We start from the raw sequence: 19,958 nt of genomic DNA on the forward strand, positions 1-19,958 counted from the left end.
TATGGGGAAAATTCTTTATACATTTATCAGGAATTGTTAAGTAACAAAAAATTAAGACTTGAAGTGTTGAGTAAGACAATTAATATTCTTGATCTAATGGATGTGCATATGGAACCCTGTAGTCAACAGTTTGAAATTGACGTTCTTTCAAGCAGATGTAATCTGTTACCTCACTATGCCAGATAGCATGAATTTGAAAAAATTCCAAAAGATTGATGTAGTGTGTATTGTTTTCTCCAACCACTGTTCAGTTAAGTTAGAATATAACTCCTTGAAATCCTGTATGTTTGGAAATGTAAAACCAGGCTTACTGGTGTTCACTGACTATTGAATAAATTAGAAAACCTTTAGAACTGAGTGATATAAAAAAAATTGTGCATCACTGCTTGTAGGCTGTACCTAAAGACACTCTTAGAGGAAAAAATTGAACCTTATATACGTGTATTATATCATGACTGAAAATTAATGAACTAAAATAGCCAATTGTGTGGTCAGGAAAAGGAGGACATCAGAAGAAAGAATGAACACCAAAGAAAATAGAAGTAAGGAAATAATAAAGATAAGGATGAAGTGGATGAATAGAAAACAATGAAACAATATAAAGGATTACCAAAACCTAAATGTGGTTATTTTCACAATGAACAAGAAAATGGGCATCACACAAGATTAATAAAGCAGAAAAGGCACAAGTGTTGGGATTGACAAGGGACTCCCAAACTACACATTTAGCTATAAATCGGTAAGCCATAAGAAATATGTAAGAAATAAGACCAATAACTGAATCATTTTAAGGATGATACATTTGAAAACTTAGACTAAATAAATTTCTTAGCAAAATATAATTTAACAAAACTAACTTTAAAATAAATGGAAAACCTGAAAAAAAAATATATATGTGTGTATGTGTGTGTGTGCATCTCTATATGTGTATACATATATATATGTGTGTCTGTATATATAGCTATTAGGGATATCAAATCAACAATTAAAAATCTGCCCACAAATAACTAAACTAGTCAAAACAATGACGACAAATGGAAACATCAGGCCCGCTATGGCCCACGATGGCTAAAATGGAAAAGACTCTCAAAAACAAGTTTTGGCGAGGATGTGGAATTGAAACTCTTCTGCATTTCTAATGGAAGTGTAAATTTGTAGAACCACTTTGGAAAACTGTCAGTAGCTGCTAAAGGTAAACATAAGCCTGCCTTAGGATCCACCATTCATTTCAACAAAACTTAGTCCCTATGTTAAAAGACATGTACAAGAATGTTAAAGTAATTTTATTCGTAATTGCTAAATGTTCATCAAAAGTGTAATCGATAAATAAACTGTGGTATGTTCACATAATTAATTATACACATAATTAATGTAAAAAAGAGCAGCTACAACTATGTAACAACATGGGTTAATATCACACATACAATGCTCAGTAGAAGAAGCCACAATAGAATACTGTATAATTCCATAGCAAATCAAGGACAGGCAAAATTAACATATGTTGTTAAAAGTCCAAATGGTGCTTACCTTTTTGGTGTAAAGAATACTCACTGGGAAGGTACACAGGGGAGCTGGAAGTGTTCTCTATTTGATTGAGATAGTAGTTAAGTAAGTATATACATTATTAAAACATTCACTCAATTAGGATTTCTGTACTTTACTCAATAAAAAATTAAAATCAAATAAGAAAAACTATAAGAAAAAATCTACAGAAGATACGTATAGTCTTAATTTTTTTTTGAGAGATATGGTATTGCTTTGTTACCCAGGCTGGAGTGCAATGCTATGATCGTGGCTCACTGTAGCTCCCAACTCCTGGGCTCAAGCGATCCTCCCACCTCAGCCTCCCAGATAGTTAGGACTACAGGCTTGCCCCACCACACCTTACTAATTTTGTTTTTTTTTTTTTTTGAGACGGAGTCTCGCTCTGTTGCCCAGGCTGGAGTGCAGTGGCACAATCTCGGCTCACTGCAAGCTCCGCCTCCCGGGTTCACACCATTCTCTTGCCTCAGCCTCCCGTGTAGCTGGGACTACAGGCGCCCGCCACCGCACCCGGATAATTTTTTGTATTTTTAGTAGAGATGGGGTTTCACTGTGTTAGTCAGGATGGTCTCGATCTCCTGACCTTGTGATCCACCCGTCTCGGCCTCCCAAAGTGCTGGGATTACAGGCGTGAGCCACTGTGCCTGGCCCACACCTGACTAATTTTTAAATTTTTTTTAGGCATGGGGTCTCACTGTGTTGCCCAGGCTGGTCTTGAGCTCCTGGACTCAAGCGGTCCTCCTGCCTTGGCCTCCTAAAGTGCAAGTATTATAGGCATGAGCCACTGTGCCTGGCTTTAATGCATATTTTAGAATGTATTCGGGGTTTGTTTTAATCAGGTATGGTAAGATACAGACACATGACTGACATGAAGGAAGAAATTTTTATACTTACAGATTTCTGGAAGCAGGAGGCGCTCTATGCTGTTTTGGGATCCTTGGGGTGTTGCTTCACCAGCCAGAAACCTCTGTGGCCAGTGGCACCTTTGCCTGAGTTTTGCTCTGGCCCACTGGGCTCATTCCGCCCACTCAGCTACCACTCTGGATCCCACACCTGTCAAGAGTGAGCTAGATGCAGAATGACAAGGGGTGTGTGAACAACTGTAGGCACCGGCCACTATGCATAGCCAGGCATGCCGGCTGTGGTAGTGTGAGCAGCTCCAGGCGCCAGCTCCCTGTGAGGCTGTGGCTGGACCAGGCGTAGCATAAGCAGCTTCCATGGCTGACACCAGGGAACGTGGTGGTGCCGGAAGCTTGGAGACACCAGGAACCACAGAGCCCTAAAGAGGGTGTCACAGCCCTGGCTCGGGAAGCTCATAGGTCTGGGCTCTCCGAAGGGCTGCAGCTCTTCTCTCCTTCTCTTGCCTTTTCTTCTTGTTGCCTGCAACGTGGTGAACAAGGGGTGTGTTTCAGCCATTTGTGTTACAGCATTTTTAGCCCCACCATTCAGTGGGTCCTGAGTTCTTGTCCTGTGTCTGGGAAGAATGAGGTACGCAAACAAGTGGAGGGTAAGCAATACAAAGAGAAGCTTTGTTGAGCGACAGAACAGCTCAGAGGAGACCCGCAGTGGGTAGCTCCTCTGAATGGCTACCCCCACCTCATTTGCGTTCTGGTACATGTAGACATAGTAAATGCAGCAGTACCCGATGTCGATTGCCACCTTCACAGCTTCAGTTACCTGGCCCAAGGGGGACTTGCAGGTGCCAGCCCCAGGATGAGCATCTAGGCGCTGTTGTTGAGCATGAGGTAGCTGGCTGTGGCTGCTGCACTTTATGGACCCCCACCTGAAACTGTCTTATTTTATTTTATTTTTTTAGAGATAGGGTCTTGCTGTGTCACCCAGGCTAGAATGCAGCATTGCGATCATGGCTCACTGCAGCCTCAAATCCCTGTGCTCAAGGGATCCTCCTGCTTCAGCCTCTAGAGTAGCTGGGACCACAGGTGTGCACCACCACTCCCAGTTAACTTTTTGTAGAGATGATCTCACTGTGTTTACCAGACTGGTCTCTAACTTCTGGCTTCAAGCAATCCTCCTGGCTCAGCCTTCTAAAGTGTTTGGAATACAGGTGTGAACCACCATACCCAGCACATAAAAATTTTAGAGATGTTAAAAATGTGAAACCATGGTAAGACTATAGGTGGTTATTAAAGAAAAAAAAAAAACAAAACAAGCGAAAACAGGCTGGGCACAGTGACTCACTCCAGTAATGCAAGCACTCGAGGGGGGCCAAAGTGGGAGTATTACTTGAGGCCAGGAATTCAAGACCAGCCCGGGCAAAATAGCAAGATACCCATCTCCACACACACAACAAAAAGTGAAAACAATGTGCCTCTCAGAATAGATGAACTGTGATATATACTATTTGTGGGTATAGGTTAACATGAATGTACAAAATAAAAAACACCCAAATCAGGATAGGGTGCCTCTCAGAATAGATGAACTGTGATATATACTATTTGTGGGTGTAGGTTAACATGAATGTACAAAATAAAAAACACCCAAATCAGGATAGGGTTACCTCTGTGGAAGAAGTCAGGGGAATCGGATTTGGACAGGACACATAAGGACCTCAACTTTCTTTGTGATGTTTTGTTTGTCTTCTGTAGCCTTTTCAGACAAAGAGTGAAGATTCATTAAAACATGATTGGAAGTACTTGGTAATATTTATCCACACTTTTGTGTGTGGCTGAAATATGTCATTACTTTTTACAAATTGGAAGCGAGGAAGAGTCGATAAGTGTAAAGTGGATAAGTCTGGCTTGAAAAGAAGGATGAGGCCGGGCGTGGTGGCTCAAGCCTGTAATCCCAGCACTTTGGGAGGCCGAGATGGGTGGATCACGAGGTCAGGAGATCGAGACCATCCTGGCTAACACGGTGAAACCCTGTCTCTACTAAAAAAATTACAAAAAACTAGCCGGGCGAGGTGGCGGGCGCCTGTAGTCCCAGCTACTCAGGAGGCTGAGGCAGGAGAATGGCATGAACCTGGGAGGCGGAGCTTGCACTGAGCCCAGATCGTGCCACTGCACTCCAGCCTGGGCAACAGAGCGAGACTCCGTCTCAAAAAAAAAAAAAAAAGAAAGAAAAGAAGGATGATAGAGGAAAGCACAATATGTGGGAAGGTTTTTGTTTGTTTAAGTGAGAAATACAGGTATCCTTTGCTCTGAACAGTACCTGTGCACATTCAGGAATTGATTATATTCCTACAGATTTTCAGAGAAATCCTTGGTTGTCCTTACTTTCCTTTATCTGAAGCTTTGGAGTCAGATAGACATACTTAACCACATAGATTCAGGAAGTTAGGAATACTTTTACTTGAACTTTTTATACTTGTGGCAAAATAACCAACAGAGGGAATGAAAATACAGAAGCTAGAGTGCATTTCTGAAGGGTTAAGAGTTAAGATCCAGACTATAAATAGAGTAATTCATCCTGGATAAGAGGAGGGTCACTAACCTCACTTACATTAGAAAGAATGTGATGGGAATAGGTTTAAATATTAAAATATTTTTAGGCGTTAGTGTGATATTGACCAAGTATTCTCAATATATTGTGCCCCAAATTTTCATTTCATGACAAGAAGCATAAGGAACTAAGAGATGAGGCAACAAGGTTAAGCTTAAATAGTGCTTGGTGGTGGTTATGTTTTTTGTTGTCTAGATTTTTATATCTGGTATCAATAGAAGTTAACATTTTTCAAATACTTGTTTGAAATTTATTTGACCTTTGCAAAGGTCACAGAATTTACTGAGTATATTTAATATTCTAGACAATAGACTGATTTTGTAATTCCTAACCTTTGAAAATTTATCATCCAGCCTCAGGCTATTTTCCTAATCTGTCTTTTTCAGATAGGGGGAAAAAATTGCCAACACATAAGAATTTATATATATTTCAACATATATGTTTATAATTGTTTTGTGTTATATTTTATTTTTCATATTGATAGAGTGAGAAAGTTTTTGTAGTATGATCTACATTCTTCGTTTTATACTTTAAGCCTAATGCTTCTTTTTAGTACAGAGAAATTTGTTTCTCTCCAATTATTCCTTATAATTAAAGATTACTTTGGAACTTAACTATTCAAATGCAGAGCATTCTTTACTTTTATTCATTATCTCTTTTTAAATTTTAGAGCTGAACGACAAAGGAATGAAGCACTATACAATGCTGAAGAGCTGAGTAACGCTTTCCAACAATATAAAAAGAAAGTGGCTGAAAAACTGGAAAAGGTAAGAGGCAGTTGTGCAAATTCAGTGTTTTGTATTACTCTCTATATTCCAACAATAAAGGTAGGAATAATTAAAATATGTTTATGGTTGAGACAGAGAGTAATTTTTATGATCTTATAAAATCATTTAAATAAACAATTTGTAAATGTTAGTTAAGGATGATGTTTACCAACCCTTTTGTTATCAGCAGAAACTTTTTTATCCAAAGAAGGAAAAGAGTAGAGAGAGGAGAAGGAACAAAATATAGAGAAGGATGGAATATGTGAACAGAGATTGGAGCTAGAGAAGTAGAAGAAAGAAATTCATTTTTATCACTTCAGTGAAAATGAAGACAGATTATGTAGCCTTCAACTGGTCTCTCTGAGTCTGCTACTCTGAGAGAGGCTGGCTTCTGCCTCTCAGAGGGAAGGTTCCTTGAACTGATTTGATGTAGAAATATAGTGAGTTTATTACATTCATTTATTATATTCATTTAGTATCTTTAAGTAATATCACACGGTAATGAAATGTGTGTGGAGGAACACCACAGTTGGATATTCAGATAATGAGCTCAAAAGAGAGGTCTGGTAAAGAGATACTAATATGGGAGCTTCCATCTTTAGATAACAGTGAAAGCAGAGGAAGTTTATGATTCTGTTCAAACAAAGGTAGAAAGGCAGAGGAAGGAATGTTTAGGTAGAACGGTAGAATGAGAAGATGGGTATTCATTTATTAAACAATTATGAAATTCCTTTTACATGCCAGGTACTGTGCTAGTCTCTGGGAGATTTGGTGATACATAACACGTGATACCTACCCTAAAGAGCTCACTGTCTAGTAAGATTGACAAGTATATAAACAAATAATTTCAGTATTTTGGAATACGAAGTATAGTATAGAAATAAGAGGTAGGTGTAGTAGGGTGGGATGAAGGTGGCGGTGGTTAATAAACTCTGGTGGGCCCAAAGAAGGCTTCACAGAGTAGGCAATGCTTGAGCTGCTATGCTATCTCAAATATTGTGGTATATCATTGAATAGTGTTAAGCAGGGAAAATGATTCAAAATCTATGTTCTAGGAAGCTCACTCTGATGTCATGTGAAGATGCATTTGAGAGGTGAGAAACAAGTCAAGGAGACTTTAAAAGACAAGGCAAGAGATATTGAAGATGAAGGAGCTGAGTAGATAGCTATGAGGGATGTTAAAGTTGGGGAATCAGTGGGATCTAGTGACCACTTGAATGCATTAGAAGCCGGCAGTATGAGAAAGAAGAATATAGGATATTTTTAGGTTGCTGGTTTGAGTGACTGCTGGATGATTGCATCATGAATCAAAATAGACAATTCAGGAAAAAAAGTTAATGAGTTCTATTTTGGAAATGTCTGTAGAATAACCAGTTACAGGTTTCTAGTAGGCTTTTGTATCTATAGGTCTGGATTTCGATATAGAAATCTGTACTAGGGCTGTAGTTTTGAGAATTGACAGTACTGAATTAAAGTGGTAGAAGCCTTGGACATTGACAGAGTTCATATAGAATGAGAACAAGAGGGAAGATACCCTGGGAGATAAAGAACAGGTAGATTAGCTTTTGAAAGATATCGATAAGTTATTTAAAAAAATTAGAGAATCAGGAAAGTATAATACGAAAAGTCAAGGCGATAGAACATTTTAAAAAGAAGGTGGTGATCTTCAGTGCCAGATGTTGCAAACTGGTCAAGAAGAATGAGGACTGAACCAGGTGTGGTGGCTTACGCCTGTAATTGCAGCTACTTAGGAGGCTGAGGTAGAAGGATTGCTTGAACTCAGGAGTTAGAGGCTGCATTAAGCCCTGATAATATCACTACACTCAGGCCTGAGTGAAAGAGCAAGACCCTGTCTGTAAAAAATCAGAAAAAAATTTTAGAAAGATGAGGAACGAGACAGGGCTCTTGGTTTTTATAATCAGGGAGTCTTTGGATACTTTGTAGAGAGCAACTTATTAAAATAGAAGGCACAACCTCTGAAATGGGAGAGATGGAAAGGGAGAGAGTAGAGGTAGCTAACAGACAATTCTTTACATATGATAGGTGAAGAGGAAGTAAGTGTGTGTGGCGGGTTGGGAAAGTCGGCGAATGGAAGGGAAGAAAGAAGCTAAGTTAAGGTGAAGAAGCTGTGGTAAATCACCTAAGGGTACCCTGAACTTACTAGTAGGGGGAGATTGAAGATGCTAGAATTATAAGGAATAAAAGATGGCACAAGAGTCTGAACGATATGCAAGATAATAGTCCAAGAGCAGAAGTGAGATTCTTTTTTTTTAATGAAATAGGACATTTCTTTTCTTTGTGGATAAAAAGAGAAAAAAGTTTTAGGTGGAAGGAAATTGAAGGATTTTGAATTAAATGTCTTTGGTCCCATAAGTTAAGATGTTGCTTAAGAAATTTTCATAGCGTAAGGAGGATAGGAGGGATTTTGGAAACTTGGGGTGAGTATTTCTCATAATATAGTTGCAATAAGGAAAGTCAAGAAATTCACTAAACTTTTGAGAGAGTAAATAGAAAGAAAAGAGCAGTCAGGAATTATGAGTTAATAAAAGGAAGCAAAGAAAACAAGAGTGGCCAGAGTCAAGTGTAATATTGTCATGACAGCTACATGATAAAATATTTTAGAGGAGAAGTTACCAACAATATTAAATACTGAGATCCAGGAGAAAGTCTGCAGTTGATTACAAAGTGGTCATTCCTTTGCAGTAAAACTGTGAATATCACTTGGCAGTGTAAAATATTAAGGTCTCACTAGGTATTGAAATCTTAAATGTGAATTAGTTAATAAGAAGGCGGTTTTGAGAGTCTTGGAGAGGGTGCTTGTGGGAAAGAAATATCTTAGAAGGGATTTTTAATAAGGTGATCAGTAAGGGGAGGTAGAAGACCTAGTAGGAGGAATATTCTTGGGGAGAAGAAGGACTTTATGGAGAAAAGAGAAGAATGTAAGAGACAGGTTTTTTTTTTTTTTTTACACTTAGAATTATCGGTTGCAAACAATGCTCAGCAAAGCCCTATAGTTAAGTGGATGTAACAGGGTAACAAAGGAATTGGGGCAGATATACCCAATCTTCTCCTCTCAACACTGTATCCTGGGTGCTTTTATCTGTTCTACATTTTGGGCTGTGGTTTCATTGGTAAATTTTGTGGTTAAAATTTCAAAAACAACTTCTCTGGAACATTTGCACTAAAATTAACCTTTAGTAACTCGTACACAGCAGCTCTAGATGAATTTTTGCTTTCAGTTGATGCAATTGCCTATCTGTTACAGGTTTTCTGGACATGTAGTATCATCCTTTTCTCTGTCTTTTGTTACTGCCCAGGAACTTCACTTTGCTACTTTTCAGTATGAGGCTGGGGACTTAAATGTATGAAATTCTTAGTTTACATTCCTGCTTATTTCTGAAATCACTACTTACATTTTTAGCTTGAAACACCTAAAACTTACAACCACATTAGTATGTCCACTTAAATTATTGTTTTAGGTTCAAGCTGAAGAAGAAATATTAGAGAGAAATCTAATTAACTGTGAAAAAGAAAATAAAAGGCTACAAGAAAAGTGTGGTCTATGTAAAAGTGAACTTGAAATTCTGAAAGAGAAATTAAGGTACAGTATTCTGTTGTAGAAAAAGGATTTTTGTGTGGAGATGGAAAAAACTGAAACATTTTAAAACAATATTTTATATGTTGTAATTATGGGCTTACATTATATAGAAGGATAGGCTTCATGACTGAAACTGTTTTCTAGCTATCGAGTTAGAATTAGAAATGAAGTAAAATGTGTTAATGCGAATATACTTGTAAATATGGAGAAGTTCTGATCAACATATTTGCTTTGCATATATTTAGGGAAAATTAATAGACATAATGTCATTGGTGTATGACCACATTAACTCGCTAGTAAAATGTGTATAATATCCAATGTTCTAATAAAAAGTGTTTTTCAAATCATAAAAAATTACCTAGTCCAAACTTCTCATTTTATAAGTAAAGAAACAGAAGCCCCGAGAGTAGCCAGAATTTACTGAAGGTCTTTGAAAGATCAAAGTCTTCTGACTCCTATACTCTCTCTTAGTATATCTTGTTGTCCTCTTAAAACTAACACCCATCAGCTTTCTGAGGTTAATATTAATCAGTCTTTATCACTTCAAACTGTTAATTTTTTTTAAAAAAAGGGGGAGCAGGAAGCAATCAGAATAACTGGTTTGTCTAATTTTGCCGTACTTTCCTTAAGGTAGTCTGTTTAGTATTTTTGCCAAGGAGGAGGGAGTAAAGATGCTTTTTACTAGAGTATTTTCTAGAATTGATTATCGATTGCAAGATCTACTTTTAAGAAAGAAAAATGCTGCCAATTACACTATGATGCAATCCTTCATCACTTAAAATGTTTATACTTCATGAAAGAATTCTTGTATATTTAATTACGTATGATTTCTTAAGTTATGTTATTTTTATATTTTCCAAAAAAATGTTATTTTCATATTTCAAATATAAGTGAAATAAATTGGTTAAGATATTTTTAAAACTTCACATTTGGAGTCTGACCCTTCTAAAATGTCTAAGTTTTTCAACACAGTATCTCCCAGTGTGCCATTAAGAGTTGCTGATGCAGTATTTCTTAAAAGAATCCTTGTAAGGGCCTGGTGTGGTGGCTCTTGCCTGTAATCCCAGCACTTTGGGAGGCTGAGGCGGGCGGATCACGAGATCAGGAGATCGAGACCATCCTGGCTAACACAGTGAAACCCCATCTCTACTGAAAAAAAAAAAATTAGCTGGGCGTGGTGGCGGGCGCCTGTAGTCCCAGCTACTCGGGAGGCTGAGGCAGGAGAATGGCATGAACCCAGGAGGCGGAGGTTGCAGTGAGCCAAGATTGCGCTACTGCACTCCAGCCTGGGCAATACAGTGAGATTCCATCTCAAAAAAAAAAAAAATTCTTGTAAGAAGAGAAAGTCATTGATGCTGGGCTCTTAAGCTGATTGTACAATTATGTAGAGACAGTTTACTTTTTCTCCTGTTTTAGGAATCCAAAACTTTGTTGATAATGCGAAATGCTATGTCAGCGATTTTGGAGTTAGATTTCCTGTCTTATATAATTAAACAGGGAGCAGAAATGCTTTCAAGATAGTAGGGCTGTCCTTCCCTGCCGTTTACTATGAGACACTGGGAAAGTTATTTAACCTTTTTGTGCCTCAGTTACCTCATCTGTAAATAAGAAGTAATAATAGTGCTAACCACATAAAGTTGTGAGTGCCTGGCATGCAGAAAGTAGGTACTTAGTAAATGTGAGCAGGTATTATTTTAGAATTAAGCTTCAAAAAATTTTAAAAGTGAGATTAAATAAATGTGATTGAAAATGAATGCATATATATTTTATTTTCATTTTTATTCTCTTTTCTTCATAGGCAGTTAAAAGAAGAAAATAACAATGGAAAAGAAAAACTAAGGATCATGGCAGTGAAAAATTCAGAAGTCATGGCACAGCTAACTGAATCTAGACAAAGTATTTTGAAGCTAGAGAGTGAGTTAGAGAACAAAGACGAAATACTTAGAGACAAATTTTCTTTAATGAATGAAAACCGAGAATTAAAGGTCCGTGTTGCAGCACAGAATGAGCGACTAGATTTATGTCAACAAGAAATTGAAAGTTCAAGGGTAGAACTAAGAAGTATGGAAAAGATTATATCCCAGTTGCCAGTAAGTATGTGTGATTACGTAATGGAAAAGAAGAATTTTACTAAAGTGTTTTAGAAAAGACTATCATTTTGTGGTTGCTTTATTAGCTTCTAATTTTTTTCTTTCCTCTTTAGTCTTGAATTTCTCTTCTATCTAATCTGTTTTTTTTCCTGCACTTAACCATTGTACACTTTTTCCCAGTTTCTCAGATGCCATATATTAGAATGGCACAGAATTTTTTTTAAACAGCTTTATTGAAGTATCATTTACATACCATAAAATTTGCCTATTTTAAGTGTACTAATCTATGATTTTTAGTAAATTTGCAAGTTTTGTAACAATCACCACAATCCAGCTTTGAAACATGTCTATCATCCCCAAAAGGTATTTTGGACCTATTTATAATTAGGCCCTCTACTCCCTTCTACCCATAGGAAGACACTAATAGTTTTTGCATCTATAGATGTCTTTTCTGGACATTTCACATAAATGAACTCATATAATATGTGCTCTTTTGCATCTGGTCTTTTGCATTCTTAATGTTTTTGAGAGTCATTCATGTTGTGATATCAGTATTTCATTTCTTTTTATTGCCAAATAGTATTTCATTATATAGATATGTTACATTTGATTTATCCATTCACTGGTTGATGGACATTTGGATTGTTTCCACTTTGGGATATTATGAATAATGCTTATGTGAACATTTGCATACAAGTCTTTGGACATGTTTTCATTTCTCTTGGGTAAATACCTAGGACTAGAATTGTTGGGTCATATGATGAATTTATTCCAAACTGTTTTCCAAAATGTCTACACTATTTTACATTCTCACCAGCAATGTATGAGGGTTCCTGTTTCTCTACTTCCTTGCCAACACTTGTTCTTGTCTTTTTTATTATTACCATCTTAGTGGATGTGAAGTGGTATTACACTGTGGTTTTAATTTACATTTCTTTTTTTTTTTTTTAAGACAGACTCTTACTCTGTTGCCCAGGCTGGAGTGCAGTGGCATGATCTCAGCTTACTGCAACCTCTGGTTCCCAGGTTCAAGCAATTCTCCTGCCTCAGCCTCCCGAGTAGCCAGGACTACAGACACATGGGACGGGGTTTCACCACATTGGTCAAGCTGGTCTCGAATGCGCCCACCTCGGCCTGACCTCATGATCCGCCCACCTTGGCCTCCCAAAGTGCTGGGATTACAAGTGTGAGCCACCATGCCTGGCCCTAATTTACATTTTTTTAACAGCTCATGATGAGCAACTTTTCATGTACTTATTAGAATGGCATAGAAGTTTAATTTTTTTTTTTTTTTGAGATGGTGTCTCGCTCTGTCGCCAGGCTGGAGTGCAGTGGTGAGATCTCGGCTCACTGCAACCTCCGCCTCCTGGGTTCAAGCTATTCGCCTGCCTCAGCCTCCCTAGTAGCTGGAATTACAGGCATGAGCCACCACGCCCAGCTAATTTTGTATTTTTAGTAGAGGCAGGGTTTCTGCACGTTGGTCAGGCTGGTCTTGAACTCCTGACCTCAGGTGATCTGCCTGCCTCGGCCTCCCAAAGTGCTGGGATTACAGGCTTGAGCCACCATGCCTGGCCTAAAATGTTTTTATAATAATGGTCTACCACCTTTTCTCTTTGAGTTATATTTGTGGCCATATATATAAGTGAGATTAAGAAGAAGGTAAGTAAACCTATTCAGGAATTTGTAATCAATAGGTGTAAAATGAAGGAAAGATCAGGGGAAACTATAGGTAAATATATTATGGTTGGTTTCACATATGAATGCATGGTAGACTAGACGGTAGACTTACCGATGTTAAACTATTATGAACTGTGGAATTATGAACCAAAAAAATCTTAGCAACTGTCTGATTCAATATCATTTTATTGATGAAGAAACCTAGACCCAAGGAAGTAAATAAATTGCTCAACTGGTAAGTAGTAGAATTTAAACTAGAACATAAAATCTTAGCTCCTCTGTTGTATCTGCTCTCCCCAGATGCTATTTGCTTAGATTTTTAATATACTATTTGCTTTTGAAATTAGAAAGTAATCATATACAGATAACAATTTTAAATTGCATTCTCATTTGTGTATCAAGAATTATTTCATATATGGTCAGGCACAGTGGTTCATGCTTGTAATCCCAGCATTTTGGCAGGCCAAGGTAAGAGGAACTCTTGAAGCAAGAGTTCAAGACCAGCCTGGGCAATATAGCAAGACCCTGTCTCTACAAAAATACAAAAATTAGCTGGGCATGGTGGTGCATGCCTGTGGTCCCAGCTAGTCGAGAAGCTGAGGTAGGAGGATTGCTTGAGACCAGGAGTTCAAGGCTGCAGTGAGTTCTATGATCATAAGCTCCAGTTGGGGCGACAGAGTGAGATCCTGTCTCTAAAAACAGAATTATTTGAGATATGATTCCAAATGTGGTAATGTATGCTTGATCATTTGTTTCTTGTAGTGCTAAGAATGATACGATTAGGAAATGTGATTTTTTTCCCCCCCACTTCTAGGAGGTGTGATTTGGTTATAGTTTGAAGGTAGAAGTCATTAAGTGCTTACCTTGCTCCTTTATAACTGTCTTTTAAAATTCTGTGTTATCCAAACCAACAGAAAGGTGCATATGCTAGTGTAGCACCATATTTGTAAAATTTGGTACATGTATTGTCTTATCAACTCTATATTTTTTAGAATAAAATTTTATAGGTAAAGCTGCTTTGTGTACCTTGTCAGATCCCAATTCTCTTCCTCTCTCCTCAGAAATGGCAATTATTCTGAAATTCATGTGTATCCTTCTCATCCATGTTTTAAATACTGTCACGTATAGATGCATCTAGAAATATATATATGTTGCTTAGTGTTTTTATGAAAATACTGTTTGCCACTATAATTTGTTTTTCACTAATATTGTTATGAGATGTATCCATACTGATTTATGTGACTCAGGTTTATTTCTTTTAACTATTGTAGTTTTCCAATTATCTTAATATTTCTTAATATATTTATATATTCTCCTATTGATGGACATTAAGTTGTTACCATCAAATTCATACAGTTTTTAAAATTTTAAGTTCTGAATGAAAAAGCAACTGCATCCCATGTACATAAGTTTACACGTGTTTGTTTTTAAACTTGCAGTTAAAAAGAGAATTATTTGGCTTTAAATCGTCTCTTTCTAAATACCAGATGAGTAGCTTCTCAAACAAGGAAGACCGTTGCATTGGCTGCTGTGAGGCAAATAAATTGGTGATTTCGGAATTGAGGTACAATTTTCAGAATCTTCAGTTATAGCAAATAGAATGTTTTTTATTGGTAATTAAGACCCTTAATTGGCTGAGCATGGTGGCTCATGCCTGTAATACCAATACTTTGGGAGGCCAAGGTGGGTGGATCACAAGGTCAGGAGTTCGAGACCAGCCTGACCAACATGGTGAAACCTCATCTCTACTAAAAATACAAAAATTAGCCAGGCGTGGTGGTGGCACGTGCCTGTAATCCCCGCTACTTGGGAGGCTGAGGCAGGAGATTCACTTGAACCCAGGAGGCAGAGGTTGCAGTGAGCTGAGATAGTGCCACTGCACTCCAGCCTGAGCAAGAGAGTGAGACGCCATCAAAAATAAAATAAAATAAAATAAAATAAAATAAAATGACCTTTAATTGAGGAATTTAAAAAATATACAGAAAAGCTCAGAGAATATTATAACAGGTATCTGTGATTCCACAACTAAGAATTGAATCTTCTTAACCAGGATTGATTCTCCTTAAAATTTGTGGTATTTGTTTTAAATCTGTTTCTCTAAATAAAAAATAAAGCATTACAGGATGAATAATGCCCTTTGATCCTTATGACTAGTTCCATTTTTCCCCTAAGTATCCGCCATCATGAATTGGATATATATTTCTCTATTCATTTTTGTGTGTTTACACACATATACACAAATATAAATATACTGTATACTGTGCAATTTTGCTTTTTCACTCAGCAGTATTTTAAAAATTCATTCATATTGAGATAGAGTAGATTAACAAATGGATTTGTGTGGTTAGTTACTTTGAATCACTGTGTAGGATTCTGTCCTATAACAGTGTCATAATTTATTTGTTCCTTTATAGGTATCTTGTTTCTATTTTCTGTTACAAACAGTGCTGCAAAGGACATCCTTATACATGTTTTCTTATACATATATATGAGAGTTTCTGTAGTATATATTCCTAAAAGTGAAATTGCTGGGTCATAGAGTGTGTACGTTTTCAATTTTACTAGATACCATCAAGTTTGTAAAGTGACTGAACCAATTTATAATCCTACAATGGTCTATACGAGTTTTCATATCCTGCCTAAAGAGTTGACTAATATCAGAATTCTAATTTTATTAACTTGAAAGGTAAAAAATAGTACAGTAGGAGATATTTTTATAGAATCTTTCTAATAATTTTTCACTTCTTTTCTTTTGTGCCAGAATTAAGCTTGCAATAAAAGAGGCAGAAATTCAAAAGCTTCATGCAAACCTGACTGCAAATCAGTTATCTCAGAGTCTTATTACTTGTAATGACAGCCAAGAAAGTAGCAAATTAAGTAGTTTAGAAACAGAACCTGTAAAGCTAGGTGGTCATCAAGTGGGTAAGTATATTGAGTTGTTTTAATAAATTATATTTAGAGTTTTGGATGATAGTTTTTTTAAAAAAAACTTTAAAAATTTTTTTAAATTTAACTTAAGTTCAGGGATACATGTGCAGATTTGTTACATAGGTAAGCTTGTGTCATGGAGGTTTGTTTTACAGATTATTTCATCACCCAGGTATTAAGCCTAGTATCCCTTAATTATTTTTCCTGCTCCACTCCCTCCTTCCACCCTCCACTCTCTGATAGACCCCAGTGTGTGTTGTTCCCCTCTATGTGTCCATGTGTTCTCAGATGATAGTTTGTAAAGAACAAATTTATTAACTGTTTGGTTTGTATTATCAAACATACTTGATAATCTATTACTAGTATGGTCTGATAAGACAGCAGAAGTTATTTCAGAATTATTAGACTTTGTATCATTCTTTAGTGAAGTAAAATTGATATCCAGTAAGACAGTGGTCCCCAACCTTTTTGGCACCAGGGACTGGTTTTGTGGAAGACATTTTTTCCATGGACCAGGGGCGGGGGCAGGGGTGGTTTCAGGATGATTCAAATGCATGACTTTTATTGTGCACTTTATTTATATTATTATTACATTGATGATGAAATAATCATACAACTCATTGTAATGTAGAATCAATGGGAGCCCTGACTTGTTTTCCTGCAACTAGGAGGTTCCATCTGGGGGTCATGGGAGACAGTGACAGATCATCAGGCATTAGATTCTCATAAGGAGTGAGCAGTCTAGATCCTGCGCATGTGCAGTTCATAACAGGGTTTGTGTTCCTATGGAAATCTAATGCCACAGCTAATCTGACAGGAGGTAGAGCTCAAGCAATAATGCGAGCGATTGGGAGTGGGTGTCATTCACCTGCCACTCACCTCCTACTATGTGACCTGATTCTTAATAGGCCATGGACTGGTACCAGTCTGTGGCCCAGGGGTTGGGGACCCCTGCAATTAAGGTGCACCCATTTTAATATACAGTTTGATACGTGTTGTCAGGTGTTTGTGTTTTAATGTTTAACTCTTGTTACCATCACCACAGTCAAGACGTAAGACATCTCCATCAGAATCCCTTGTACTTTTTGCCAGTTAACTTTTAGGCTTAATTTTCTCTTCTTCTTTTTTTTTTTTTTTTTTTAAACCCCACAAAACTTTTCTTTAAGTTTAGATTATTGATTTTAGACCTCTTTTCCTTTCTCATCTAAGTATTTAAGGATAGAAACTTCCCTTTAAGCAGTGCTTTGGCTGTATTCCACTACTTTTTTTAATGTGTTGTATTTTCATTTTCATTCAGTTCAAAATAGTTATCTCTTGTGATTTCCTCTTTGACTCACAGGCTGTGTGTGTTTTATTTCCAAATATTTGGAGGTTTTTCCAGATATTTTTGTGTCATTCATGATGACCAGAGAACATACTCTATAGGACTTCATTTATAAGAGTGTTTTGAGACTTGGTTTATTGGCCAGCGTATGATCTATCTTGGTGAATGTTCCAAGTTGGGAATACTAGTAATTAGAGGTGGTAATAAATATAATATATTATAGATTCTCTTACATCAAGAACAAAGCCAATAAAAGATAGATAGCCTAGAAAGTGAAATATAATGGGTGTAGAGAATTTATGAGAAATGACTACTTATGCAAACCTTGAAGGCAAAGTGTATCTTTTCTTGTTTTCATATCTGTGTGTGTTCTCATGTAATCATCTACATTGTGCTTTTTAAAAGCTTTCCTGAAGGCTTGCTTACTGTGGAGTGGGAGATGTGTATGTTTATAGTGGAGAAGGGGCATGTTGAAACAACTACCTCTGATAACGCTCAGTAATTTTTTTTTTAGACAGGATCTTGCCATGTGGCCCAGGGTGGTCTTGAATTCAAGTGGCATGCACCTCAGCCTGTTGAATAGCTCAGATAACAGGTGCATGCCACTGTGCCTGGTTACCTTCAGTAATTTTTTAAAAAGCATCACTGAATTCTCATTAGCTAGTTTGGAGAGAAAGACGATGGGGTCAGGAAGGATTCACTCTTTGGAGCTTTTGAACCTGCATCTATGTGCAGTACATAAAAATGTTCTTAATGATCTCAAAGTGTCCAAATAAATTTTATGATTACCTTCAGTTTAAGGAAAGAGAGCAACTTAAAAAAATTTTTTTACAATGATTTCTACTAAAAAATGGAAGTTAAAAGGTGGAGAAGGATTCTTACATTTCTGGTACAAAGGAATAGTCTTAGCTACCTAGAAAAATGAGGGATTCAGAACTTTTTTCATCTTTGTTATGTATTTAATTTAGAGAGCACATTACTTATTCGTTGATTTCCTTAATGAATGTCTCATTCTCTGTCCCTTTTAGTACTCTTTAGATCAGAAACTAAACTTTATGACTAAATCTTTCAACTAAGTAGGTTTTTATTCTTGAAGTCTTATTCAGAAGAATTTTCCTTTTATGTTTATTAGCAGAAAGCATAAAAGATCAAAATCAACATACTATGAACAAGCAATATGAAAAAGAGAGGCAAAGACTTGTTACTGGAATAGAAGAGCTACGTACTAAGCTGATACAAATAGAAGCTGAAAATTCTGATTTGAGGGTTAACATGGCTCACAGAACTAGTCAGTTTCAGCTGATTCAAGAGGAGCTGCTAGAGAAAGCTTCAAACTCCAGCAAACTGGAAAGTGAAGTAAGTTTGGAATTAGCTTGGTGTATATATATTAATTTTTGAACTAGAACAAAAGGTGTTATTTTAGGATTTTATAAAAATTATATGTTTATATCTGGAGTTAAAGTTTTTTAAAAATGGTACCACATAAGTTACAAATTATTTTAAAATTACATTTGGAAACCTTTGTATTTTAACTTATGTTATTAAAAGTAGGAAAAACTCTGTAGTGGGTAAAAGGTCTCAAATTTGGTGGAAATAATATTGCATTGCAGCCTATTATTTCTTCCATAGTATAAGTTAATGTGGTTAATATACATTTATAAGTAAAGACTTTGGATTATGCTGTTGGAAGAAAAGGAGCGATAATAAAAGATTTTAAATTTTAGCAAACCCCCAACCACCTAGGAAGCCTGTTTAATATGCATATTTCTGGGTCCTGTTCCTGCAATTTCTGATTCAGTATATATGGGCACAAGAGTCTGCTTTTTTCTTTTCTTTTTCTTTTTCTTTTTTTTTTTTTTCTTAGAGACAGGGTCTTGCTCTGTTGCCCAGTCTGGAGTGCAGTGGTGAGATCATAGCTCACTGTAACTTTGAACTTCTGGGCTCAAGCCATTCTTCTGCCTCAATCTTCCAAGTAGTTGAGACTGCAGACATGTGTCACTATGTCCAGCTAATTTTTTAAATTTTTTGTTTGTGGAGACAGTCGCTGTGTTGCCCAGGCTGGTCTCGAACTCCTGGTCTCAGGTGATCCCCACCTCAGTATCCCAAAATGCTGGGATTACAGGAGTGAGCCACCACACCTAGCCAGAGTCTGTATTTGTATTTTTTGTGTATTTCTGCTGTTTAAAGAATCTGTATTTTTAAACAATTGCATGTAAACCTGAAACGACTACACAAGGAATTCCATTCTGAAAAGGGGATAATGAGTGTTTTGTGAATATCTTGTCTTCATTTTCACTAAGGACAGGATAAGGGTGCCTCATTAGGTAATTGTGGACCAGGACCACATGGGTGTATCTTATACTCTACCTTCAAACCAGAGGCTGCAGTCATCTATAGGTACACTTTTTAAATACCTGCTTTCTCAGCTTAAAGTCTATAGCCAAGGCTGAGGAAAAGAACTATAAAATAGGAACTTATGTTAATAATGGAGATGGAGATTTAGACAGTTTATAATTATAGCTACCAGTTTACTTAGGAAATTGCCAAATACTGGGATTAATAAGTTTTTT

At 36.9% G+C, this 19,958-nt stretch overlaps 1 protein-coding gene across 2 annotated transcripts in view; it reads left to right on the forward strand.

The window, feature by feature from the left end:
* Positions 1-19,958, forward strand: part of CCDC18 (coiled-coil domain containing 18) — a 107,215-nt gene that overhangs the window by 16,218 nt on the left and 71,039 nt on the right. The window contains exons 7-12 of one of the 2 annotated variants that reach the window (XM_025405366.1): positions 5,675-5,771; positions 9,251-9,372; positions 11,168-11,459; positions 14,576-14,700; positions 15,898-16,058; positions 18,521-18,744. In XM_025405366.1, coding sequence (XP_025261151.1) covers positions 5,675-5,771; positions 9,251-9,372; positions 11,168-11,459; positions 14,576-14,700; positions 15,898-16,058; positions 18,521-18,744 — 1,021 coding nt within the window. The remainder of the gene's footprint in view (positions 1-5,674; positions 5,772-9,250; positions 9,373-11,167; positions 11,460-14,575; positions 14,701-15,897; positions 16,059-18,520; positions 18,745-19,958) is intronic. The other variant, XM_025405293.1, reaches the window with a different exon arrangement.

Source organism: Theropithecus gelada, chromosome 1 (genome assembly GCF_003255815.1).
Source record: "Theropithecus gelada isolate Dixy chromosome 1, Tgel_1.0, whole genome shotgun sequence".
Taxonomy (NCBI): domain Eukaryota; kingdom Metazoa; phylum Chordata; class Mammalia; order Primates; family Cercopithecidae; genus Theropithecus; species Theropithecus gelada.